This window comes from Lethenteron reissneri, chromosome 27, assembly GCF_015708825.2.
Source record: "Lethenteron reissneri isolate LAM-NWPU_2019-01 chromosome 27, ASM1570882v1, whole genome shotgun sequence".
In the NCBI taxonomy this organism is placed as follows: Eukaryota; Metazoa; Chordata; class Hyperoartia; order Petromyzontiformes; family Petromyzontidae; genus Lethenteron; species Lethenteron reissneri.
The window spans coordinates 2,707,968-2,733,836 of NC_083805.1; the positions used below are offsets into that span (position 1 = coordinate 2,707,968).

General features: G+C 52.2%; 2 protein-coding genes across 3 annotated transcripts in view; one reads left to right on the forward strand and one right to left on the reverse strand.

Moving 5' to 3' along the window:
• Nucleotides 1-351: 351 nt before the first annotated feature.
• Nucleotides 352-17,208, forward strand: LOC133348352 (protein unc-93 homolog B1-like). Its single transcript, XM_061561096.1, has 12 exons — nucleotides 352-527; nucleotides 1,720-1,889; nucleotides 4,068-4,221; nucleotides 4,918-5,071; nucleotides 5,916-6,077; nucleotides 6,440-6,566; nucleotides 7,883-7,976; nucleotides 10,817-10,941; nucleotides 12,199-12,381; nucleotides 13,334-13,607; nucleotides 15,520-15,644; nucleotides 16,057-17,208. The coding sequence occupies exons 2-12, from the start codon at nucleotides 1,752-1,754 to the stop codon at nucleotides 16,462-16,464; spliced, it is 1,944 nt and encodes a 647-aa protein (XP_061417080.1). The 5' UTR covers nucleotides 352-527; nucleotides 1,720-1,751; the 3' UTR covers nucleotides 16,465-17,208.
• Nucleotides 17,209-18,423: 1,215 nt separating this feature from the next.
• The window catches only part of LOC133348355 (seizure protein 6 homolog), a 75,616-nt gene continuing 68,170 nt past the window's right edge, over nucleotides 18,424-25,869 (reverse strand). Inside the window, exons 13-17 of one of the 2 annotated variants that reach the window (XM_061561107.1) lie at nucleotides 25,440-25,634; nucleotides 24,541-24,579; nucleotides 24,012-24,129; nucleotides 23,135-23,237; nucleotides 18,424-20,503 (exon numbers count right to left, since the gene is read on the reverse strand). In XM_061561107.1, the coding sequence (XP_061417091.1) occupies nucleotides 20,474-20,503; nucleotides 23,135-23,237; nucleotides 24,012-24,129; nucleotides 24,541-24,579; nucleotides 25,440-25,634 (485 nt within the window). In that variant the 3' untranslated portion in view covers nucleotides 18,424-20,473. Of the gene's footprint in view, nucleotides 20,504-21,991; nucleotides 22,071-23,134; nucleotides 23,238-24,011; nucleotides 24,130-24,540; nucleotides 24,580-25,439; nucleotides 25,635-25,869 lie in introns of those variants that run through there. The other variant, XM_061561106.1, reaches the window with a different exon arrangement.

Sequence of the window (25,869 nt, forward strand, 5' to 3'; positions counted from 1 at the left end):
TGTGTGTGAGAACTGTGTGTGTGTGGGCTGTGTGTCTGTGTGCGTGCTGTGTGTGTGCTATGTGTGTGTGCTATGTATGTGTGTGCGTGTCTCTGTGTGTGTGCTGTGCGTGCTGTGTGTGTGTGTGTGCGTGTCTCTGTGTGTGTGCTGTGTGTGTGTGTGCTGTGTGTGTGTGTGCGTGCTTTGTGCGCGATCTCTGCGTGTCTGTGTGTGTGTCTGTGTGTGCGTGCTTTGTGCGCGGTCTCTGCGTGTCTGTGTGTGTATGCTGTGTGTGTGTCTGTGTGTGCGTGCTTTGTGCGCGGTCTCTGCGTGTCTGTGTGCACATGTACAGTATCTCGCCCACGTTTCCTGTGTCGTCAAAGTAAGGAAGTGAAATAAACTTCTCTCCCCATGCCCCGACTTGGCTCGCCACTTGTTCCACAGACAATTTTTATTATCCAAGAGGCATCATCATCATCAACAACCACCCTCCATCATCCCAGCTGACCGGTGGCACAGAGCAAGGGCAGCCAGACGTCTTCTGACAGGTAAAGGGTTCACATTTCCCGATTGTTTATTTTACTCGGAACACATCACATCATCATCGCACCAAAAACTTGCAGTACGACGTGGTCCACATGTTTTGTGACCCCCCCCTCTCCCGATTAATTTACCCCTAACATGTTTACCCTTTGCATATCGATTTATGTTTGCAATAAACCTGACTTTAAAAGCAATATATAAAGTTTTTGAGAATAGGGGGGGGGGGTCACAAGATATCTGGACCACCCTGTACTACTGCTTGCAATGTGTCTCGCAGCTGCTACGCACGACAATGCCCCCCCTCTCTCTCTCGTGTTGATCACTCACAGACAGCTGTCACCGCTGCAGTAGCAGGTGTTGTTCTTGTGCTGTCAATCATTTCCTCCGCGTGTGTATAAGAGTTGTACATTGACAGGCACGATGGGTATGGGTACTATGGGATCGGACGCAGTTTCACTTTCGAGTCCTCCTCCTCTGCTACACCCTTGGTAGGAGCTGGTAGGGGGGCTCCTAATTTATTCCCGGTCTTTGTCCGGCTCAGCCACCCAGAAAAAAATATATTTCCACACCCGGCACACCACATTCAGTACACACATACCTGTCAACCCCGGATCAGAGCCAATTCAGACCGTATTGGTCACCCCCGTGCCTCTTATAAATCTCAACGTTCATCCTACAGAGTCCCATCACAAGGGAGAAACAAGCAGACAACAATTATGTTACTAAACAAAAACGGTTTTATGTATTAATTTTGATCATTGCTACTTATCATGCTACTGTCTCTGTGATCGTGCATGCTGATGCTTGCTTGATATGTGCATGCACACACTCACATGCCTTATTACAGACAAAATCAGACCTCCCCTAGGTCGACTCAGCTTCAAATGCGTACCTGGTGTGGTGCGTAAACATCGCTACTAGGGAGACAAAGGCGGCCGTGCGTGGTGTTGGCCACCCACGCTAACAGCACTTGCCCCAAGTCTGTTTAGGCTATACGGGGGAGCTTTGTATTTGCGGTTAACCCATAAAACCTGGGTCTGTCCGGTGACATGTCAGCAGGGAGCCTTCTACACTTCACGTGGCCTCAAGGTGCACCCAGCCTGGCACAAGCGCTGCGGTGACGGAACTGCCACTCGGTGGCGAATGGCGACTGTTGTTGTTGTACTCCGAACTCACCGCGTGATGGTTCGATTCCAGATCGCGTGGCCCCCATCACAACACATCCCGTGATGGCGGTGGCAGAGCCGGATTACCTGTTGGACGTCGATCACATCGCGTCGATCAATGGCGAGGTTGTCCGAGAGAACTTGATGCAACATCATCATCAGCACGGAGTTGACGATCAGCAGCAGCAGCATCATCCCACGGTGACTCCACATCGCATCGCCATCATCATTCGACACCAGACTACAACATCACCATTCTGATGATCACAGCCCATCGATATCATCATTAACATCTCGTCACCATCTTCATTCACAACCCAACTATATCATTATTATCATGAGCACATACAATATACACAATAATTTACATGAACAAATACTATCTACAGTAAAACCTTGGATTGCGAGCATAATTCATTCCGGAAACGTGTTTGTAATCCAAAGCACTCGTATATCAAAGCACTCGTATATCAGTTGTGATCACGTGACGCGCGGCAGACAAAGCGTATACGTACTACTCGTATTGCAAGACCTCGCTCGTTTATCAAATTAATATTTATTTAAAAAAATTGCTCATCTTGCAAAACACTCGCAGACCAAGTTACTCGCAATCCAAGGTTTTACTGTATATCATTATCCTCTACATACATTCCCATCCCATCTAAATCATCATCATCATCGTTCTACTGAAGACCTACATCATCATGCACATCCCATCTACATCATTAGTTACATTACAGCCAAACCACCATTCACATTCCATCAACACCTTCGTCCACTGTACCTCTGTTGCCATCGTCATTCACACCATCCTCTCCACGTTGCCTCTTTCTTCCTTGTCTCCTTCGTTGCCTTTGATCCAAAGCTAACCTTGCAGTTGGCCGTGCAGTTGACCAGGAAGTTGACCACACAGTTGACCACGTGGTTGGCCGTGAAGTTGACCACGCAGTTGACCACGTAGTTGACCGTGAAGGTGACCAGAGCCACGTTCATATTTATAGCACTACCAGAGTGTTGGGGATATGCTTAAGTAAATTGGGGTAGGTCAGCCATGTAATTGCGTCCGTAAAGTGTCAATTTACACTCTCAACACCTGATGCAGACACAGCCTGCCAGGCATACACCGGAACTTGAAAGCAATCACAAGGGACATGACCTTACAGCATTAACGGTAACCAGATCATGCAATAATGCCATATGGGTATGGTGCGTTGAAATATTTAATGTGCGGATTGGTAATTCAAAATAGTTTACAGCCCTCTGTTCTGCACCCACTGCTGCATGAGATGATGTCCCAGATGTGTTAAAAATAGGACACTTGTGAACCGGAAGAACCGGCTGCACATTACAGTGTTTAAAGTAAACAACACAGTGAACCTGCCCCTCATGACCAAAACAATTACCCAGAATGCTGCACGAAAAGTTGAGGGAGGCGGAGGGGTAAAAGGGGGCCGTTGCACCCCCCAAAAACACAAATTGAGAGCCGTCGATTGTCTATTCATGTTAAAGATAAATAATGTACATTTCATAATTCGGGATGCATTATAAGTATTTAATTTTAGATGTATTTAATGTTATAAGATTAAAGCGACAAGTGAAATTTCTATGCAACGAATGTTGTTTTCCAAAATGTGAGACTCGGTCATCATGAACACTGTGGCCCTCAAAAGAAAAAACATAATCGGTGACGTTACAGGCAATGGTCCTTCTACATGGCACAAAGGCAGATCACTTTCGTCTGGGAGTGGTGGTGTAGTGGTTAACTCACTGTTCTATGAATTTGTCAACCCGAATAAATTTCTCAGCCATGGCTAACATCAGTGGCGAAAACGATATGTACACGAGACCTGGGCCTGCCCAATGTTATCTGAGTGTTAAATGAGCACAAGGCTTGTTATGAAGGCTGGGCATTGTGCTGGCCACAAGACTCCCTCATGTGCCTTGCAGGCCTTAATAGGTGCTCACTACCATCATCGACCCGCTGTTTATTATACAGCAGGGATGTCGAACATATGGCCTGTGGGGTGAGTAAAGCTCACAACTTGAATTCATACAGCTACATGAGGTCTACCACTTCGAAACGGCCAGAAAACAATGTTTATCCGTCGCCGCAAACATCTTCACCGCACTAATCGGGTTCTAGAGGGGGAAATATATTTTCGACCTGGAAATAACAACTTAGTGTGGTCAGCCACTTCTGTAACTACAAGGGCTTTTTGTAGTAACAGAAGTGACGGAGTGGGTGTTAATGCGTTGCCCTTTCTCCGCCAAAGTGATTTGAAAGTTCTGTTCGGTCCTCAGTAAACTAAAAACAAGTTCCTCACGTGTGCTACAAAGGCTGTAACAGGGGGACGCTGTGTCTGTATACGCGTCCCGCAGGCCCTTCCAGACGACGACCTCCTCAACAGCATCGACCCCAATTATAACGAGGAGGAGGAGGAGAGGAAGTACTTCCGTCGCAAGCGACTGGGCGTCATCAAGAACGTGATCTCGGCAAGCGTGGGCGCGATGCTCACCTACTCCGTCTACCTGGGTAGGCCCGCGCATAGCGGCGCCACGGTCCCACTCCCAACACTCAACGCTGTGTACGCAAGCTGGGCCTCACCAAAGTACCCGTGTGACTCAGGAGGCTCATAATGGTCGTGTCCGAGACACTGATCCAACACCGCTGACAATCCTGTGCTTGAATCTGGGCGAAATCTGGCCTATATTGAAGGCCTGTGTGGTTTGGAATTTCAGGATAACTTGAGTGTGCTGCAAAGTGGATTGTGCCTCGTCCTCAGCACAAGATTGTCCCACAATGCAATGTGCCAGCAACATTTTATAATTTTACTTTCAATTTAAATAAGGTTGTTTAGGAAGACTTTGTGACTATTGACAGGGGTTGTCTTTTACTCAATAGCTACGATTAGTTACCTCTATTCACATGGCAATTTAACAACTGGTCATCACATTTTTTTCCCAAATGTAAATCTTATCAGTCCCCGTGGTGTTTAGTGCAGTCCTCAGTGCATATCCACTCTACCCCTCTGGCCTCTAGAATGTTGTGCTATAAAGAAGGGCCAATGCCTGAAACGTCGCCCATTATATACATTATTTTTTATTTTTAAGGCCATAGTGTTCTTGACACACGTTGAGTATTTTTTCTCCTACGTATTGGAAGCCCTGTAATTCTGACCTTGGCTCGACCCCTGCGATTGACCCCCCCGTCGCCTGCCCGCGCGTGCAGGCCTGATCCAGATGCAGTTCATCCTCCATTACGACAGCACGTACCGCGACGTCAAGTACAGCAACGTGGGGCTGCAGGACATCGACGAGAAGATCCTCATGGGCATCAACATCACGCCACTTGTGGGGCTCTGCTACACGCCCATGCTCATCAGGTGCTCGCAGCGTTTCGCCTCCGCGTAAAAAAAACTATTCCATTCACGGTTTTTCAAACGAGGCAACAGAAAAAACCCGATTGCAGAACGTAAGGCCAGAGATACACGACGGTGGTGGCGGCGGCCAAAATGGGAAACGGTACGAGGAAGTAAAAATGGGAGCATAACAAAAGGGGAGATGGTATACTTGGTGCAGTGCTAGAGCACTGCACCAAGAGCCGAGTGACCCGAGTTCGATTCCCAGCCATGGCCATGGCGTACACCACTTCTGAATGATAATGTGAATCGGTCTTTGTGTTCCCTCTTTTATTATCCAACCCATGATGACCGGCATGGTGAAGTATTTTCAAAACAACCCTGAAGACAGCGACAGCATGGGGAGTTCTTCATCCAGCGCTCTAAAATATGAATTTATTTGAGGTGAAGAATGTACCATTGTAAAATGTGTCGCAAACGCAACGTTGCATTCAAATGCCTTTAGTGCCGTGGGAGAATAAAAAGAAAATGAGGCTTGGGATGCTAATTCGGTAATGTGGCTCTGTAAACACTCTCAGGTAAGTGAAAGTGACTGTTGACACTCGCCATTCAAGTAATGCACCTTAGAAGAGGTTATTGTCCTGGGTTCCTGCGTGACTGGAGTGAGCTGCCCTCGCCCAGGCCCTTGTCTCACCCCTCGTGTTGCCCTTCACATCACCTCTCACCTCACCCCTTGCGTCTCGATTCTTATTGCCCCCCCCCGTCACACATCACGCCTCAATTTGCTACCCACGTCGCTCCTCATGTCGCCCCTCATGTCGCCCCTTGTACTGCCCCTCACGTTGTCCCTCGCGACGTCCCCTCGCAGGTTCTTCGGCACCAAGTGGGTGATGTTCCTGGCCACGGGCATCTATGGCCTCTTCGTCTCCACCAACTACTGGGAGCGGAAGTACACGCTGGTGCCGGCCGCGGTGGCCATCGGCTCCGTCATCGTGCCGCTCTGGGCATCGCTGGGGAACTACATCACGCGGTGAGGCCCAACAGCATGCGCCCCTCGTGGCACCGGCAACGCCGCTCCACTTCCCGAAAGTGGAAAATTCCATGGCAGAATTTTCAGACCGGTGCCCTTTTTTCCACCAAATTTTCACACCAAACCCTTCTCGGAAAATTCAAAGTGTCCAATCAAATCCATCAGGGTGCATTTCCCATCCCGTCCCATTTCTGTCAGTGAGAAAAAAAAAAGCAGCAGCCATGCCCATGTTTCCGTCGCCAGCAAGGAGACAAATCTGCGGAGGCCTTGCATTCCGAACCATTGAATTAAAAGGATGGGGGGCCAGAAACGTTTTTTGATTTGTTGTCGTTTTTGTTTGTTGTTGCTGCCACCTGTCCCAGGATGGCCCAGAAATACCACGAGTACACAAACTACAAGGAGCAGCAGGAGGAGGAGGATAGGCAGGTGAAGGGAGTCTGCCACAGGTACATCATCATCTTCCAAGCCATCTTCTACTCCTGTTTCATGGTGAGTCCGCGGTCGTTTGGCGCGCCGGGGAGATTTGTGCTGACGTGCCGATGGTGCGGCGCCTGTCCGATTGTCCCTCGTCCAAGTTTATTGTTACGTCACAAAAGACGTTAACAGTTTGGTTTCCCGTCGCCCTCACACGGTGCCACTGTCGCCACAGCGGCCAGGGAGGCCTTGTCCACACCAAGACCCCCGAGGCGCAAGGCCGCAGCATTGCTGCGCTGACGATTCCTAACGAGGGTGACAGCGAGATATAGTTCTCCCACTATTCTGCCGCGGTCTTAAATTACACGGCCACAATTCTGATTCGATACCGTGCACTTGTCTCCCCAGTGCTGATGTTTACACAGCTTACCGGGTCCTAATTGAAGGCTGAGTCGAAATAGCGGAGGCCCACGACCAGTTCAGATATTCGCCACTGTTATCGGTCGTGACCAGGAATTGAACTCGGGCCGACGGGTTCCTAGCGACGCAGCACGCTTGATGCCGCTGACCACTTCTGTCGCTTCCCACAAATGTGCGTGCATGTGCACACACAAAGACAAAGATCCCCCGTATAGCCTCAACAGACTGTTGGGGCAAGTGCTGTTAGCGAGCACCTATGAAGGCCGGCACGGCACACGAAGGGGTGGGTGGCCAGCACCACGCCCGACCGCCTTTGTCTCACTCGTGGTGATGTTTACACACCGCGTCAGGTACTCATTTGAGGATGAATTGACCTCGGGAGTTTCAGGACCGCTTTAGTTATTCGTGACTGGTGTTGAACATGAGCGGGAATCGAACTTGGGTCGCTGGGTTCATAGTGCAGCGCGCTAACAGATGTGTGCCCGTGCACACACACACGCACACACGCTCGATTGCGTCGCTCGTATTTGAGTTAGGGCTGAGCGATTTGGGGAAAATATGTAATTGCGATTTTTCTGACAGATATTGCGATTGCGATTTGATTTGCGATTTAATTTTTTAAAGTCAAGCTTCAGTTCAATATTCACTGTGGAATAGATTTATAACATGTGATGGAGCATTACCACATGATACCATCAAAATATGAACTGCTCTATATATTGTAATGCAAGGATGAGAACTTAAAAGATATGAATTGCTTCCAACATGTATTTATCAAACATAGAACAATTGTTCTATGTTATATATATATAATAATAAATAATACAATTCCAATAAGAAAGTAATAGGACTTTTCAAATCGCAAAAATCGCATTGTTTCAAATTTCGATTTCAAATCGATTAATCATTCATCCCTAGTTTGAGTCTGCATCCACCGTTTCCCGTTCCCTTTTTTTCTTTCCCCTCAACAGTTGAGCTTCGTGTGGGCCCAGATGCCTTTTGAGTTCTTCATCAAGCAACACCTCAACAATTACAACCACACCCTCTACAACGTCAAGGTTTGCGGTAGGCCCTGCAGACGGAGACGGCCATTAGCCTGCTGCTCAGCCGTACGGTGAACGTGATGAACGTGGGCGCCGACAAACAAACGCGCGCTTGTGTGTGCCCCATTGCGATTCTAGATTTGAAGCTTTCGTGACTGCAAGGATTCATACTCATAGGTTTTTTTTTTCGGTAAAGTCACGTAGGTAAAAAATAAAATTTAAATGAATAAAAGTAATAATTATTATTTTATTTCTATTATTACTTTTATTAATTAGATTTTTATTTTTTACCTACGTGACTTTACCGAAAAAAACCTAAGAGTATACCCCATTCCGAGTTGAATGGCCACGAGGAGAGACATTTTGCGAATTGATTTAGAGTTCAGTATAACTATCGACATTTAACAAACAAAAAAAAAATCTTCAAACGTTCACGTGCGCCATCGACGTCACGTCAAGAGATGAACAAATGTATTCGTGGAACTCGGCTGCGGTGAGCGGTGCATCACCTTGTGTCAGATGACCCCAGAGGACGATGTCGCGCGACTCTAATTCAGTCGGTCTTCCCGTCCGGCGAGCGGTCGTCGCATTCTCAAATCGATCCACAGTGTTTCATTCTCATACAGAGCTGGGATTGGCAGAATTAAGTGAAAATGTAACATTCCATCAGTTCGTCGCAACGTGAGAACACACTTGAATAATGGACACATTATTTGGTGATGCTGCTGCTTATGCTGCGTTGGCAGCGGTACCGAAGCTCAATTAACAACAAAAAATCCTCATGCATTCATCAATGACACTGTGGCCTTGAAAAATAAAAAGTATATTATGAAAATAGAGTAATATAATAGGTGACGTTTCAGGCAGTGGCCCTTCATCACAGCACACACTTGCCTCTCTTATGTGCCCTGAAGACGGGCCATTTCCCAAAACGTCGCCCATTATACACGTCTTGTTTTTCAAGGTGGTGTTATTGACGAATGTGTTCACTTCAATAATATAATAGGCAGCTGAAACCCGCCGATTCTAACCCCAGGATTTCCACAGTCTTGATCGACCGCTTTGAAGTGGTAATAGCGCCCCCCCCCCCTCCAGAGCCACCCAGCAACGTACCACTCACTGCAGTCTCCATCCCACGGTAATGGACGCATTGATCTAAAGCCTCGCGTTGCTCTCACCGCACTCGTCAGGACGCGGATGTTTACTTCTGAGCGCGAGATTGAGCACGGCGTTGGTGAACAACGTCGTCCGCTCACTTACAAATTACTCAGTCGGGACTGTACACAGCAGTAATTGCCCCCGCCACTGGGCAGACGAATTCCGCCGGCTCTCTCTTGCAAATGAGGCTCATCCTGTTCTCTTGAGTGCTCGCCTGGTTATGCAAAATCAACTTAGAAACTTGAAACCCGTATTCCTGCAGGCTCCCTCGGCTGTGCAGGCCCAGCTGCAAAGCTACGAGGAAATTCTCAGTTATGGGAGGCAGCGCAATGGGGAAGCTGGCAACCAGCTGCGGTTAAATCGTGGCTTTTCTCAGTCAGAACGCGTTTCGCGCATTGACTCGAATGAGTCTCTAGCCCGGGTGAAGCCCACGAGATCCACAAAAGATGCCAATTTTAGCCCAGCACTGGCATGTTTATAGGATAAACATGTGGTCTCCGGCTTTGCGGTGAAATTGCCTCCGAGAAGCCCAAAGTATTTGTGTGCTCACCCCTTGTGACAATGTCATGCGTTGCGTCGTTTTACCCCACGTGAAATTTGAATGAGAGCAGAAAAATCCCAAATGAAAGCTAATGCGATTGAGAGAGAGAGAGAGAAAAAAGATGGATGTTATTTTAATCCGTTAGGAGACGCAGCTGGGAATTGTGGTCCGGCGCAAGTGGCTGCTCTGAGCTGGGTTTAATATAAACCATCGGGGGGGGGCGGTGCGGGCGATACAAATTGCCGGTGGCTATTGAGCTCCGTCTGCCTCCAGCCTGGCCGACGTGACATTCAAAATGAGTCGGGAGTGGCTTCGGCAGGGAAGTCTTGCGGCGTGCCGCTTTAGCACGTGTCTCTGTGGATTCGCTTTGTGCGTACAGTGGGGGACGTATTCATGAAGGGGGCCGGGGGGGGCGTTTGTGAGCACAGGGATTTAAAAGGGGACACAGACTCGACTCGCTTGCCGGTCGGTATTGCTCGAGATTAACACGTGCCCCAGACTTTGACAAAATCTTAGGAAAAGAAGCTGCTTTTATCCGGCATAGTGCTCGGTTCGGGCCACGAAAGCGAAACACACCAGACACAGGAAACTAAAGAGAGGAACCTCTGCTTATGTGTGTGTGGGGTATGCTCATGCTGACGTGTGTGTGTATTTGTGTGATAGTGCAGTGCTTTAACCACTCTGCTTTAACCACTGTGCTAGAAATCCAGTCATCGGAGTTCATTTTTCGCAGCCATGTTTAACGACAATGGAGACTATGTGAGCAGGTCCCTGGGCCTCCCCTAAGTTGATCCAGCATTAAATGAGGGCCTCCTGAGGTGGGGCAACAACGGCAGCCATCCCTCCTCCCATTGGCCCAACAGGAGAGATTTAAGAGAGTTAACCGATAACTTAAGGGCTACATGGGGTAACTTTGTCTTCGTTTTTTGGTGTTTGTGTGCATGCATGTGTTCAATAAATGAGGCCCCGGTGCGGTGTGCGAATATCATATTTTGGGGAGACAAAGGCGGCCGGCCGGTCAGCCGGCCTATTGGTGCGAGACACACCACCCCCTCGCGCGCCGCCGTGTCGGCCTTCAACGGTAGGCTCACAAACTGCACTTGACCCAACGGCGTGAAGGTCACATGGGGGATCTTCGTTTGTGTGCTTGCATGCGTGCGCAGGTACGAGAGAGAGGGGAACGATCGATGGCTTCAACAACACGGTGCTGGAGCGTCTCCCCAAGAGCATGCACCTCATCATCGTGGAGAGCGTGCTCATGGCCGTCGCCTTCCTCGCCATGATGATGGTAGCACCCTCCCTGCCCCCCCACGTCACTCAACCGCCCCCTTTCACCTGGGTAGAAATAGGCTTTGTACCTCGGTAAAAACTATTTCTTCAAGTCCATGTTGCCAAAGTATAACGGGGGACGATACACTTAACCTGATCCCTGTGGATAGTGACACGGACATAGAAAAATGTGACGGTTCCAGCCACATGCCAACGTTGGTGTCCAACGTTGCACGTTTGCTGGGTATGGGTGTTTCGGAAACACGTGGATGCGAGCAGTCTGTGGCGGTGCCGCACAGAACTCGGCGGGGTCTGCGGTTCGGACTGCGTGTTGTTCGGCTCCATGTGCTGGGAGCTTCCTTGGCATGTGAAGCGGAACGTTGGACATCGTACCTTGGGAGTTTGGCACCCCGGAGCAAGAATGGTTTTCTGCTGCGCAGCAGCTGAGCGGACTTGCTTCCGGCATCAAACGTAGACAGACGGCATGTGCGGCGGTGTTCCCACGCCTAACCCATTCACACTAAACACTCATTAGCGTTGCTGTGGAGAAATATAAGTAGCAAAGTAAATAAGCAGGCAATGCCACCGCCTATGATTTATTTTGTGACATTCTCCATAATTATTATTAAGCGTTGTGCATTATATACTTTTGCGTTAAAGTAGGACCCGTATCTAATAGAGAAAGGGCCTCTTGCCTAGAGAATATCTGACAGATCACCAGCATTTGTAAAAGTAAACCTGACTGTGTTGAACCAGTACTGCTTTATAGGATGCACTTCCCAAAAAGGCCATTTAGATGTTCGGATGTGTAAACAAAAAATAGAAATATGTATACTTTCTGATGTATATATTTTTATGTTAAGGGATTTATATATATGAAGGAGGAGAATTGTCCGCTTGGGATGTGTAAAAAAAAAAGGTATACTGTTTAATTTTGTTTATGTTGAGGTACAGATATGTGAAGTAAGCAAATCTCCCCCTTGTGGTAGATGGTGGAGTGCGTAAAACTAAAAATGAGTACAGTAAAACCTTGGATTGCGAGCATAATTCGTTCCGGAAACGTGTTTGTAATCCAAAGCACTCGTATATCAGTTGTGATCACGTGACGCTCGGCAGACAAAGCGTGTACACGTGCTACTCGTATTGCAAGACCTAGCTCGTTTATCAAATAAAAATTAATTGCAAATTTTTGCTCGTCTTGCAAAACAGTCGCAGACAAAGTTACTCGCAATCCAAGGTTTCACTGTTTACTTTTCACGCCGGTGCTCGCGCTCAGATGCTGCTGCTGTGTGGTGCCGCGTACCGGCCCACCGAGGAGATCGACCTGCGCAGCATCGGCTGGGGGAACATCTTCCAGCTGCCGTTCAAGCACATGCGCGACTACCGCCTGCGCCTGCTGCTGCCCTTCTTCATCTACAGCGGCTTCGAGATCCTCTTCGTGTGCACGGGCTTCACCCTGGTGAGGGTGGGACAACCGTCGCCGTGCCGAGAAATTCAATAACGGCCGGGCGGCTCAGAGGCCTCTGATCTGCTGGCGAAGTGGAGGCAGCGAGGGTTGGTGGATCACCACGTGAACGCTGTCGAACTCCCTTTCCTGTGGGTTGTCGAGGAGGTGCCCCGTGGCCTTGCTTGTTGTGAGAATGCAGTTCGAGAAAATGTGGACTCCCACCTGTTCTTCTCTCTGTATGTGAGTGATGCGACCCTTGCAGGCGTAGGTTTTCTCCCGGTGCTGCGGCTTTTTCCCACGCACACATTCTCATGAATTGGCTGGTAACGCCTTAAATATGTAGAGGACGGCAGAGCTTGGGAGGGAATTCGGTGGCGGCTCACTGCCTGGCTGCTTTTTCCGCTCGTCTGTGGTTCCTCCTCGAACCTCCGAATCGCTCTCTCTCTACGAGAGCGATGAAAGAATGCTGCACGGCAGGGCGGTGGCACACTACAAAGTGGCATTATGATTGTACGAGGTCTTCAGAGACCTGAGCTAGTACTGCTGAGATCCTGGTTTGAAATCCAGGCAGTTCCCCACGATGAAACTGGCTTCTCAAACTGTAAGTGGACGGTCTCAGCCTGCTCGCCAATGACTGCACAACCCCCCCCATAGGCAAGTGGGAATGCGCTGCCCTTCTGCGGTGTGAAAGGGCCTCACTTGGAGCGATGTCGTCGGAGGTAGCTCTGCCATAGCTGCTTGGGCCGCTGGGCGGGAGCTACGGTCGGGATAACGTTTGGGGGGAACAACATTGACAGGTTTATCCGGAAAAAAAACCGAGCATGAATCACGATAGCATAGTTTTTTATCAGCCAAACTAGAACACCGAACAACACTGCAAAATGCAAACCATTGTTTTTTTCCCCCTCCAATTTCAACCCCCGACCCGGTGCCCTCCCCCACCATCCCTATGATGCCCGTGCAGTCGTACGGCGTGTGCTCGCTCGGGCTGGAGTCGATGGGCACCATTCTGATGGCGTACGGCGTGGCGGCGGGCCTGGGCAGCCTGCTGTCGCTGGGGCAGCTGCGTGCGCCGCGCTGCACGTGCCTGTACGCCGGGGCGGCGCTGCACCTGGTGCTCATCGTGGCGCTGTACGCGTGGGCGCCGAGCCCGCGCGACCTCTCGCAGCGGTACTTCGTCTACACCGTCGCCGTGCTCTGGGGGGTGGGCAGCGGCCTCAACAAGACGGGCCTCAGCAGTGAGTGTGGGGGGGGGGGAGGGGCCGGCTGGCTGGCCGGCGGAGATACGGCTACCTCTCGTTTTACGCGGGGGTTGGGTTCCTGAAAAAAACGGCGCGTAACTCAGAATTACGTAAACGAAACATAATTTTCACATAAGAAACAAAGGAAATGGTTGGGGTTAGGGAGAGCACGCGGTCGAATCTCGTCTACATATTTTACTGGTTACAGTTACATATTATATTTTTAATGCTACCATACAAGTGTAGTGTAAAATCACTCAGACGGACACGTTATAACAAGTCACCTGCTTACACTTTATGAACCTATTCTTGCACCAGTTGTAGGCACTCCTAGAACTATCTACACGGTCACTGCGACCTAACTTCTTACACTCGTCTCTACGCTACACCTCACCTATCCTGCCCTCTGCGTCTTCACACACAGAGGCTTGCACACAGAGGCTTGCACACAGCGTCTCAGTACATAGCTTCTTCACCACACAGAGGCTTGCACACAGCACCCCAGCAGTTTCTCCACACAGAGGCTTCGCACACAGCGTATCAGTACGTAGCTTCTTCACCACATAGAGGCTTGCACACAGCGTCTCAGTACATAGCTTCTTCACCACACAGAGGCTTGCACACAGCGCCCCAGCAGCTTCTCCACACAGAGGCTTCTCACACTCCACCGCTGCCCTCGCCTACGCTCCCTGAGACCCACTCACTCGTCTGTCCCGGGCCAGGGGATCAACCATCACCCGCCCGGCGACTCGCGAGGGTTGAGGTCCGTTGACGGCTTGAGCAGCAGCGGCGAGATGTCTTCACTCTTGTCCCCGTCAACAACTAACTCTGCTCCGTACACACACGTCCAATTATCCTACGGCCAATTATCCGAGAGCTCTCGTGTGCCTCTTTAAGCCTCGCCAGGCTGGCGCCTGTCAGCCCATTAATCAACCCATATCTCCCTCTCCCTTGGCAACACCTCCGGTGTCAGTGCACAACCGGTCGACGCGGTTTGCACCCGCTTAGCCCCTTAATTAGGTGGAGGTTTATTCGTGCAACCCAATGTTAGCAGACGCGCACCTGCTTGCCCTCAGCTGGCCTCGGTCAACTGTGCGCAACCGCGTTTTTCACTACACCACACATGTAATTAAATAGGATATTTAGGCTATTTAAAGAAAAACATGAAGTAAAGCAAAAATATTTTTAACACGTAGTGAGATGCTTATTGGTAGGCGAAAGCGTGCACGACACAAAGTTCACGCGGACAAGATCTTAAAAAGATGCTGATGCTGGCCGCGCTTGAGGTTGCCGTACCGCACCTCAGGCATCGCTACTGAACTTCGCCGCCTGACTAACGATGAGCTCGCAGCACGTTCCATACACTCTGTGGTCAACGCGCTGGAGCGCGTTATTTCAATAAGAGTGCGCGCATAACGAGAATAAGTGTAAATGTATTTAACGCGCTATTTCAAAATCGCTTAATCGCAAGGCGACTTATGTAGCGTCATTCGTGCTAATTGGCATCCCGCGACGCTGCACGTTAATCACATGTAAGGGCCAACATCTATCTGTCCAGACAGCGACTACCGAGTTAATGAAAATCCCTCTGAAACAAAAAATGAATAAGCAAATCAAATGGCACGGAAACAAAAGAAGCACAAACGGCAACAAAAAAGTTAATCACAACAAAGAGCACAACTGGAGCACAATTGTGCTCGGTTGTGGGAGGGCGGGGAGGGAAATAAATAATTGTGTTCGTTACTGTGTTTGTTCATAATTCGTGCGTGTAATGTGCGTGTGAATGAGCACGTAGCTTGTAACGTGTGTGGCAGTGTAACGTTTGCGTAATGTTTCACGTGTCGTGTGTGCCAGTGTAACGGGCGTGTCACGTGTGTGTGTGACGTGCGTGTGACGTGCGTGTCGTAAGTCCTGCTGGGGATGCTGTACGAAGACAAGGATCGGCAGGACTTCATCTTCACGCTCTACCACTGGTGGCAAGCCGTGGCCATCTTCATCACCTACCTGTGGACGACCTACGTCTCCTACATGAAGGTGACACATCGAGGGGTGGGGGGGGGGTGCAGCAGGAATCCGATGAGTCATAAAGCTCTTTATTTCACAGATGTCCAGTAGGGGCACGGGGTCAGGAGTGAAAAGTGTAGGAAAGGTAAACGAATCACTTAAAAAACTAAACAATGTTTCATCTTTCCAGGTCAAGCCGACTGCGCTATTCGCTGTCCGGGGCTGAGCTCCAGAAAATATGGGGGGGGGGGGGGGGGCATTGTCCTTGGGATCCTGTGGCGTGCGGGGGGGGGGAAGGGGGGTAGTGGTGGAGGGTTGTGGTGCTCAGGAAGATATTCCATGAGAAATAAAGTCCCGGGCCCACACCTCCTCAGACATTGCTCAATTCATTTTCGAAACCATTTCTCTGACTTGTAGACTTCTTCCCCCCCCCCCCGTACAGGTGAAGCTGTCCTTCCTCCTCGCGTGCCTGCTGTTGGCCCTCGCGTGCTACATCTACATGGAGCGCAAGGTGGCGCTCGGCCACCGCCCGCGCCTGCCCCGCCTGCCCAAGCCCAAGCGCCGCAACAAGGGCTACCGCTACTTCCTGGACGAGGACTCGGACGAGGAGTCGGACGAGGGCAGGCACGAGCGCGGCGACGACGACGACGACAGGGTGGACAGCGACTACGAGGAGAACGACGAGGTGGCGAGGGAGCGCCGGGACGGCGGCGGCGGCGGCGACGGGAGCGGCGATAACGAGCGGCCGAGGCAGAGGCGCCAGGCACGCGCCGGGAGCAGGAGGAGGGAGGAGAGGGGCCTTGATAACGGCGCTCACGATGGCGCAGCGGCAGCGGACGACGGCGAATGAAACGCGAGCGAGCGCAGGCATCGCCCCCCCCGTGAGCGGTGTGTGTGCGTGTGCGTGTGTTGGTGAAGTTGGTTGGCACAGTGTGAATCACGGGTGCCCTGTCTGCCCGTCGTCATTGCCAGATAACTTGCGATACCTCGATTCGTTCCGTGGCCTCCTGCCTGGGAAGCCCTCGACCACTTCACGTAGTCTCGCGGTGCACCGAGCCTGGCACAAAAGCTCCGTGGAGACGTCGCCGTCGTTGTTTCAATGGCGTATTGGTTAGCGCACTTCTGCTGTCAATCCTGGAGAATAATAACCCGATTCTGGGCATCCCCTGGTTCCACTCAACCCTAAATGAGTGCCTTGTTCGGTGTGTGCTGGGCACGGTGCTTGCCATGCCACTCCTCCGCGTGCACTTGCACTGTGCTCTCCTTAATAGGTGCCCACTAGCTGGTGCTGCTTTGGGGGTCTCTGTTTGTGCGTGCGAGCGAGCGTGAGAAACTGCCATGCCGGAGGGGAACGCACGCGGGCTTCTGTCCGGGACGAGAAGCGACGACGAGCATCGTCGTCCCAGGTCTCCCTTGGTGCCTGCCCGCGATCTTACCTCCTTCCTTGTCGCCCACAACATCCTCGGATATTTCTCTCAAAAGTGGTCCCGGGCGAGGGCGAGTGCCCGGGCGAGGATGAGTGCCCGGGATAAAATGAAGACCCCGCATTCTCCTTGACGGTCACGACCGTGAGCAGCGGAGTCAGCAGCAGCAGCAGAGAAAAATATTTGTCATTCGCCACCGTTTAAGTCTGCGCTCTTTGTATGTTATGTGTGTAAGTTGAACTTCTTTCGCACCGTATGCAGCAAACCGTGCTCTTCGGAGGTGCGGGGGAAGGACACACAAACCAAACACAAAAAGCAGTTCTAAAGAAATTTGTTTACAATTTAGATTTAAACGTGCGTAGCTCTATTGGCTTCCGAATATCGTCCCCCGTGCAGACGGACCACCGCGGAGATGAACAAGGCGGTGGTCCTTATCTGGTAGTGCGCGGGGGGTTCGGTGGATGAGATTGAGGCCCCCCCCTCCACCCCTCCCCCCCTAACAAGCAGCACTCGAGTGAGCTTAGCCGAGTTTTCTTCTAAGTGGTGATTGCATTGAATTTGTGATTACGAACAGCTTATGCGAGCGTAAAACCGCATTTCTTTAACGTGTGGGCTTTTAACTGTCTACAATTGACGCCATTTTGTATAAACGTTCAAGGTTGTGGTTTTTTTTATGATGCCAATGGTGACTCGACCGCGATGTCGTTCTCTTCAACTGGTTGCGTATTATTCTTGGCACATCTAATCCTGCCCATTACAATAAACGAACCTTTAAAAACAAATGTTTCACTCAGATGCACACTTGGATAAAAAAAAACATTCAAAGATAGGGAAAAAAATGCGGATTATACGCAGGTTAATGTTGGACCAGATGACGCCAAAAGGCACCAATCAATTTCAAGGACAGTGCATACATTATCAGAGTTGTGTTTTTTGTTTGCATTCCGACCGCAGGTATTGTGGTCAATGCAAACATGACTCCTTGTAAAAAAGGTGTCAGTTTTGTTGCCAGATAAAAGGGTAAAAAACCAATTATATGTTGCTACTGGAAAAGGAGGTTCCAATGGTGACTTTCAAAATCACTTTGGAGGTCGTGAGGCCGCTGGTGCAGAGCCAAAATGAGACGTACATTTTCCGAAGGAAAAACAAAGTCACGACGACCTCATAAAGGCCACGCAGGCGAGTGATAAGAACACTCCGGCAAATAAAATAAACATTCAGGAAGTGAAAATGCCTTTAAGAAGAGGACACGTGGGATTTGCTGATGTGGAAGTGGCTCTACCAAGCGGCGAGTCGGGTGCCGGCCTGTGACCCTCGGTACCGCGCGCAGACTTAACTCGCGGCACTCGCGAACAATTCGCCAAGACGTGCTCACGATTCCAGGGTACACACAAAACCGGCATAATTTATTCAGTTAATCAATAAATAAGAGATCACATCATCATCATAACAAACAGCGACACTTGAAAGCCACGCCGGACAAATGAGCCTCAAGAAACGATGGAACCGTGGGCTCGCCTTGGGGGAAAAAATTCCAGCGCCCGACAACACCGTACCACGCCGAATTGGCGTGGCCATCCACCGGCCCCCAACCCCGGCCAGTGAAGGGCGAGGTTCGGGCAACCTCGCGCCGTCCTAACTCTGCAATGCAAAGAAGACGTGGGCCTTCTCGCGTTCACGACGGGTTTCAAACAAAAGATCAACGGATCGGATGCGCGCCCTTCAAGTTGTGTTCACCCAAAGACGGTTCGGGCCATCTTCGTTGCTTTTTCCTCTCCTCGGGGTTCGGATTAATCGAGCGGTCTGTTTCTTAAACCTGTCGGTCACATCCGACGGCGCCTCTTTCCCACAAGACGTGCCCTGCTTATTTACAAGCGGATGGGAGCACAAGGGGGCGGCGGAGCGGCGAGTCTCGGCACGTGCTTGCCCGCTCGCTCGCCCACTCGCTCGCCCGTCCAAAAAACTACCTAGCGAAGAACTACGGCGAATGCCGCGGCGGTGGATGAGGGCATGGGGGGGGGGGGGGGGGGGGGAGAGACGGGGAAGCGGTCCTACGCGAAATGGGAAAAACAGAAAGATCAAGAAGGTTTCGAATTGGCGGAACACACGAGGGGAAAGGGGGAAAGTTGCTGGAATGAGTGCTAAGGTGGGGGCGGTTGTGTGCCAGAAGCGGTGCGGAGGTGCCATACAGTTTCGTAAAAGTGGTAACACGGCTCGGTTCGTAAAACATTGTAACGGACTGAAGTACACGAGACTCGGCGTTACAGTAGAGCATGCATGCTTACTCGAGCTCACCTGAAGTTTAAATGTGATTAAGATAAAACGTTCAGGGCTTTACGGCCCCTTTTTCTTAAATCTTTTTTTTCTTACTCGTGCTTAACAACAACAACAAAAAAACCCCGGAACAGTTAAGATAGTTGTCGGAACATCAAAAAAAGTGACATGTGGTTTTCGTGAAACTAAGTTGCCAGACGTTGTCGGTCATCGTAAAAATTCCACCGATAATTCTTGTTTTTTTGGAAAACGGTTGCAGTTAACTCGAGCCGTAAAAGCTGCTAATTCGCTGTAAATTCGCAGGTAAAGCACACAATCACGATCACAGGCTACTAAGTGCTCGCGAGTCACAGGTTACCGTATAATATTATATTCTGCGGGGTGAGCAAGGCTCGCGCTAACGACGCGTTCATCGTGAAGACGGCAAAACTAAATCATCTCCCTAAAATGAGAAACGCCTCTCCTCGCCAGACGGGGTGTGGGGGGGGTGGCGCAGTGAGGGATCTGACACGTCGCTCAGCGGGGACCGCTGCTCGTGCGGCGTTGAGCGTGGCGGCGACCCAAACATCCAGCGAATGTGAAAAATGTCTCGTTACAAAAGCTCAGCGTTATTCGATTTTTCTCAATTTGACTCGCTCGCTCGATTCTTCTCTCATTTGTGTTTCAGCAAGTTTGGTAAGGTAGCCATTGAATCCCGCACATTAAATAAATAAAACTCTCTCCTATTCCCACCCCCCCCCCCCCCGGAGCTCGGGGGATGTCGGCGCAAAGAGAGGGCCCGACGCCAGAGCCGGCGAGCGACGGTAACGCTGTAAACCAAAAGACTTCACAAACGATGTGCGGCAGACGGCTCTGCGCTGTAAAGCTTTGCAGGAGAAGGAGGCGTGTGACCTTACCCACCACTTGCGTGCCAGTGCGGGGTGTGAAGACGGCGGCGCTTGCAAACTGCTCAGAACGGTTTAGCGGATTCCTACGTAATGCGACCGATTACACGAATGATGTCGCGGGCAGGCGGGTGGTGGCGGCGGCGGCGGCAGGGGCGGCGGGGGCAGCGGGGGCGCGTTGTGCCCGGGGCTCTGCGTAAGGCCGCGCCGGCCAGTGAGGCGATGTCGTGGGAGAGAGTGGTGCCGCTCGTCTCCCCGCGGAGCCATCCCGCCCGCCCTAGATGGAGACCTCGTACTCCCGGGTGTCCTGTCGGGAGAAGGTGGTGGGGGGGGGGGGGGGCAGCCACGCACACACGTATACGCCATCGCATCGCGCGCCACCCAGCGAGCGTTGCTCGTCAAACTCTGCGGCAACTGGGCCAACCACGATGGGTTCCCTCCTCCCTCCACGCTCGGCTTACTGTGGGCCCGGGGAACTCTTGGTGCCCCCTGCGGCCCAGCTACAGTTCAATCCACGCTCGTGCCTCTCTGTCGTGTAAAGTCGTTCAGTCTCTCGCAGGCACGAACGGGTTCGAAATGTCAGGCTCACAGCGAGTGCCGAGCAATCGTTCGCGTTCGTCGTGGGGAATGGAAATAACAAAAAAAGATACACAGCAGTCAAAGTGTCGCCCGCATGTATATCTCTCTCCAAATAAAAGTATTCTTTACACACAGAGAGAGAAAGGCCTTGGGGGCGCCCGAGTGGTTGGGTAAAAATGAACGGTGTCCCTTACGTGGAGAGGCGGGTATATGAAGGAGAAATATCTTGTCTGCTTATCTATTTTGATGTCACCACAGCAAGAATCGATGCACTTCACCGTGAGGACGGAGGGAACCTCGTTCGTCCCTGGGCGTAGTTCAAGGGTTAGGGGTTTTTTTTTTCTCCCACCACTGGCACGGATTCGTAACAAACAATCATTTGCGGTGGCGAGACTAATCGACGAGCGCGCTCCCAACGCGGGGCTTTCATGATCGCGCGAGCTCACGGGACGCCGCCGTGTTTGAGACAAGTTTAATAGTTGACACAGGTAGGAACAACAGGTTCCACACTGCCCACCAGGGATTATTTGTCTGTCTGTCGTGCATATTTGTCTGTCGTGCACGAATGCGCTGTCCAACCAAGTTCCTACCTGCCCACTCCGAAGGAACGTGTTTTGAGAGCAAGAGGGAGGAGGTCACAAGACACCGGCAATGGTGGCGCACGAGCACATTCTAAACAGAAAACCTGCGACTGTTGGTCATGAGCTGCTCCCTTACGGAGGAAGAAAAAAAATACACGGCGGGGCATGAAGTTGCTTGGCCCCCGAGAGACCGAAAGCATCGTGGCGCGACTTTGCGCATCCCCAAAGTGCAGGGTACAGAGTAAAAAGCGCCCACTTTAAGCAAACGAACGTCACGGCCACCCGCCCCCCCACACTGCGTATGCGATCAGCTGATGTTTCGGTAAAAAAAATTACCCCAATTCAGAACCGAGACCAAGTTTTCTGTGACAGTTTGATCATGAAGTAGCATCAGTGGGTCGGGGGGGGAGGGGTTTTGGATTCCACAGCCCGGGCCCTCCACACACGTGGCTACAGCCCCACTGTGGGCAAGACATCCACATTTATGTAAAGGAACGATGTGGTTCTGGGGGGGGGGGGGGGGGATCACCGCAATGGCGACAATCGGCGGCGATGGGAGGTGTTACTCACGGTGTGGGAAGGCGGCGGTGTGCGCGAGGGTTGGGGGGAATGGGTTATGGCAACGTCTCCCGTCACGACACTCACTGATTGGTGGGTGGGGGGGGGCACGCACTACAGATGGACGAAACTGAGCGGCAGTCGCTTTGAAGCCTCCTGGGAATGGGCGACATCCACAGCATGAGATGGGAAACAACAAGACAAATGCAACAGCAGCACACGCGCGCATGCACACATGCACGCAACAACAACAACCGCCATTCGCCATTACTCGGCGGTATCGTCACCACGGCGCCTGTGCCAGGCCAGGTGCTCTCTGAGGCCACGTGAAGTGCCGAAGGCTCGCTGGCAGGAGGTCACGGGGCAGACCCAGGTGCCATGGGTTTGACTGACTGAGATGACTGACAGATGCACTAGCTGTGCCCCCTACTACACGCACGCACGCACGTGTGGGCGTGCGTGTGCACGCGCATCTGCAAAGAATAAAAAGCCACCCTACATGTGCGCTGCACGGACTGGTCATCTCGAGGTGGAAGCTCGTGGCTCCGGTGCGACCGAGGCTAAATACTCCGCGCCGGGTTTGGTCAGTCTCTCGCTTCGAACGAGGTTGGGTTAATTGAATAATTGGAACGTGGATTTTCCACGTGAACTTCTTCCATCCAGATGGAAGCGTTCAGAATCCCCCATGTTTGCGAGCACCTGGCTTATTACCTACGACTCATACTGGTAAGAACCTCCTGGTTACACCAGCCCACAGGGGATTATTGTGTCCGTCCGTCCGTCGTGCAGGGAGGGGCTGGGTGGGGAGGGGAGGGTGGGGAGGGGCTGGGTGGGGAGGGTGGGGCTGGGTGGGGGGGTGGGAGGGGTGGGGCTGGGTGGGGGGTGTGGCTGGGTGGGGAGGGGCTGGTCACCCCGTGGTGCCCTTATAAAACTCAACGTTTAACCTACTCACGCCGGCTTGTGCCCGCCCTCACAGTCGGGCATATTTGCGGAATACACCACGCCGCCGTTGACCCTGGCCATTGACCGAGCAACCCAACGTTCCTACCAGCTCCCTCCGCAGGAATGTGTTATGATGCACACGAGCGTGCAGCCCCTCCTACAGACGTGGTGCATATTTGCCATTGGCCCTGCCACCCCTCCTCCATTGGGGGGCGGCGGGGGCGGGGGGTGAGCCGTTTGGTGGAATAGGAGGAGGAGAATGGTCGTCGTGCACTCACTCCGATCTCGTAGATGGGATTGTCGAAGACGGCCTCGTCTGGGAGGCGAGCGTAGGAGTGCGAGCTCGTGAGCGGCACGCGTAGGGACGACTTCCCGCGCAGCCTGCAATTAAAGACACGTGGAGCGAATTACCTTCGGCGGTGCTGTTTGTTGCTGGTTGCTTGGGTGTGTATTTTTTTGGGGGGGGTGTGGGGGGCCCTCCTCGGCAACCGTGGTGAGAAAATAAATGAATGAAGATTTGTTGACACTGCTGCCGCCGATCAGGATAGTTTTTCGGAGTGATTGGCATGTTAATCGGTGCGGCATCGCCACGGATGGGGTTGCGGGATGATGATTGGCCGTGGGACGATTTTCAGAGAAGTTCGAAAGCAACGCAGGCAGTCGGGACGTTAAAACGCAATGGATGATTTTGTTGTTGTTTTGCGATTGATGCGAACGCGTGACGTCGCAGAAAACGGCACCGCGTGCGCCGTCACTTCTGTTGCGTCAGGCGACGACGTCACTCTCGGTGAGCACAAGGACATCTAAGAGCTGATTCACAATTGTCAATAACGCTTTCACAGCCGTGCTGTGTGCAAACGTAAGCCGACCTGCAGCCCGCAACTTTTTTTTAGAATGAACTATGTAAACAAGGTCAGCGGCAAAAAATATTTTTAGAATGGGTAATGAATGATCCTGGTCCTTTAGTGCAGTATTTGACTTTTCCAGATGTGGCCACCAGATGGCAGCAGACACAGCACATTGTGCATCTATGTTTTCGTGTGTGTGAACTGCAAACACGACCCCCCTACAGGAGGGCATCGCCATATAACAGGACGAAACAGAGCTGGCTGTGGAAATAAATTCCCCTTGGGCATCCGAAATGCATTCACTCACTTGGTGAAGTAAACGTAAATCCCTCCGATGAGCAGACCCACGATGACCACGGGGATGGTGATGGCCACCACGATGTCACGGCCGGGCTTCTGCACCCCCGATTCGCTCGTCTTGGCAACTGTGGGGAGGTGTGGGAGGGGGGGGGGGTGTTGGAGGGTCGGGGGGGGGGGGGAAAGAACCCGAGGGGGGAACGGTGGTAGCGCCGGGGAGCGAAGAGGCGAGGGGCGAATTGGTGGAGACGGTGCGATGAAGAGAGGGTCGGTCGGTTGATGGTGGGGGGGGGGGGGGGGAGCAAGAGGGCGAGGATAGGAATTAATGCAGGCGACAAACGGCGCCCTCGTTAATACACCGGAGTCGAGACGGCACGAGCTCCAGGCCGCATGCAAATTACCGCCCGCGCACGCACGCAGCGAACGAACGCGTGAACACGCAGGCAAGGAGCACAGCCGCGGCCGACCGCTGACAACCCAGAACCCGTGCGTCCGCCGCCCGAGCGAACCCCCCCTGGGTAATTCAAAAACTTCATTACCTTCAGATTTCGGGTCAGTGTGGTGCTCCGTGTATGCCACTGAACACAATAACACAACACTCGTCAGGATCCTTCAATTACATTGAATCGGAAATACAACTCGAAGAGGCATTATCATCAACATCGTCGTCGCCACCACTGTGCTCTGAAAATGGAACATTACAAAAGGCAGCCCCCCCCCCCCCCCGTGTTCTTTGCCCTAGGCAAGAGGGGATGCGTGCGATTGGAAGAGGGGAACTCGATTTCATTGCAGGCGCGGGGAGCCTGACATTTGAACCCGAGGTTCTCAGCAGTGCCGGCTCAGCAGCCCGTGTATCTATTTGCTATGCGTGTGTGTGCGTGTGCCTACGATCCATCCTGGGTTGCGGTGGCTGGGCACGCGGGCTACATGACCCAAGCAGCTTCTGTTTGGCTGGATAGAGGGGGCTGAACGGGCGTGGCACATGGGCTAGAGAAGAGATGGGCTGATGTGGTATGGGAGGATATGGAGCTGTGTGCGGTTGCTGATGAGTGGTACCAATGGTGTCAAGATTGGCCCCTATAGTGGAGGCTCGTGAAGGATGCTATTGGGTAGTTGGAGGCAGTTGCCCTTCAACAACAAAGGAGGGTGGATGAGCGGAGCTGTCAGGTGGCTAAAACGGAGCCATTTGTCACAGCAGGGAGCACAGCTGGTGCATCTACCAGTCATCTCGCTCAACCCATGGTACCCGGATCTGTCCCATGACCTCCTGTCAGCGAGTCTTCGATACTTCACGTGGCCTCAAGGTGCTGGCACAAGCGCCATGGTGACATCACCGCCACTTCGTGGCAACACGGTGGTTGTTGCTGTTAACGTGTGAGGAGAGTGCGTGTGTCGACTCGGCACGTGTGGCATCTGCGCTCGTGTGCGCTGCACCTACCCTGGCACTTGGGGGCCGAGCCGCTCCAGCGGGACGGGTGGCCGGGCAGGCAGCGCACGCTCACGTCGCCCACCAGCTGGAAGCCGTCCAGGCAGGAGAAGCGCAGCAGCTCGCCCGGCTGGTACAGCTGCTTGTACAGCAGCTGGTATCCGTTCTCCGGCATGCCGGGGTTCACACACGGGTCGAACACCTCGGCTGCCCGCACGACAGAGACAACGGATCCCCCCCCCCCCCGGCAAAACAGTCTTAATGGGCTGCTGGCGCCAGCGCTGTTAGCGAGCGAGCACCTATGAAGGTCGCCACGGCGCACGAGGCGGTGTGTGGTCAGCACCCACGCCCCGACCGCTCATGTCTCCCCAGCGCTGACGCTTCAACACACCGCACCGGGTACTCGGTTAAGATCGAGTCGACCTAGGGGAGAGCCCCAGGA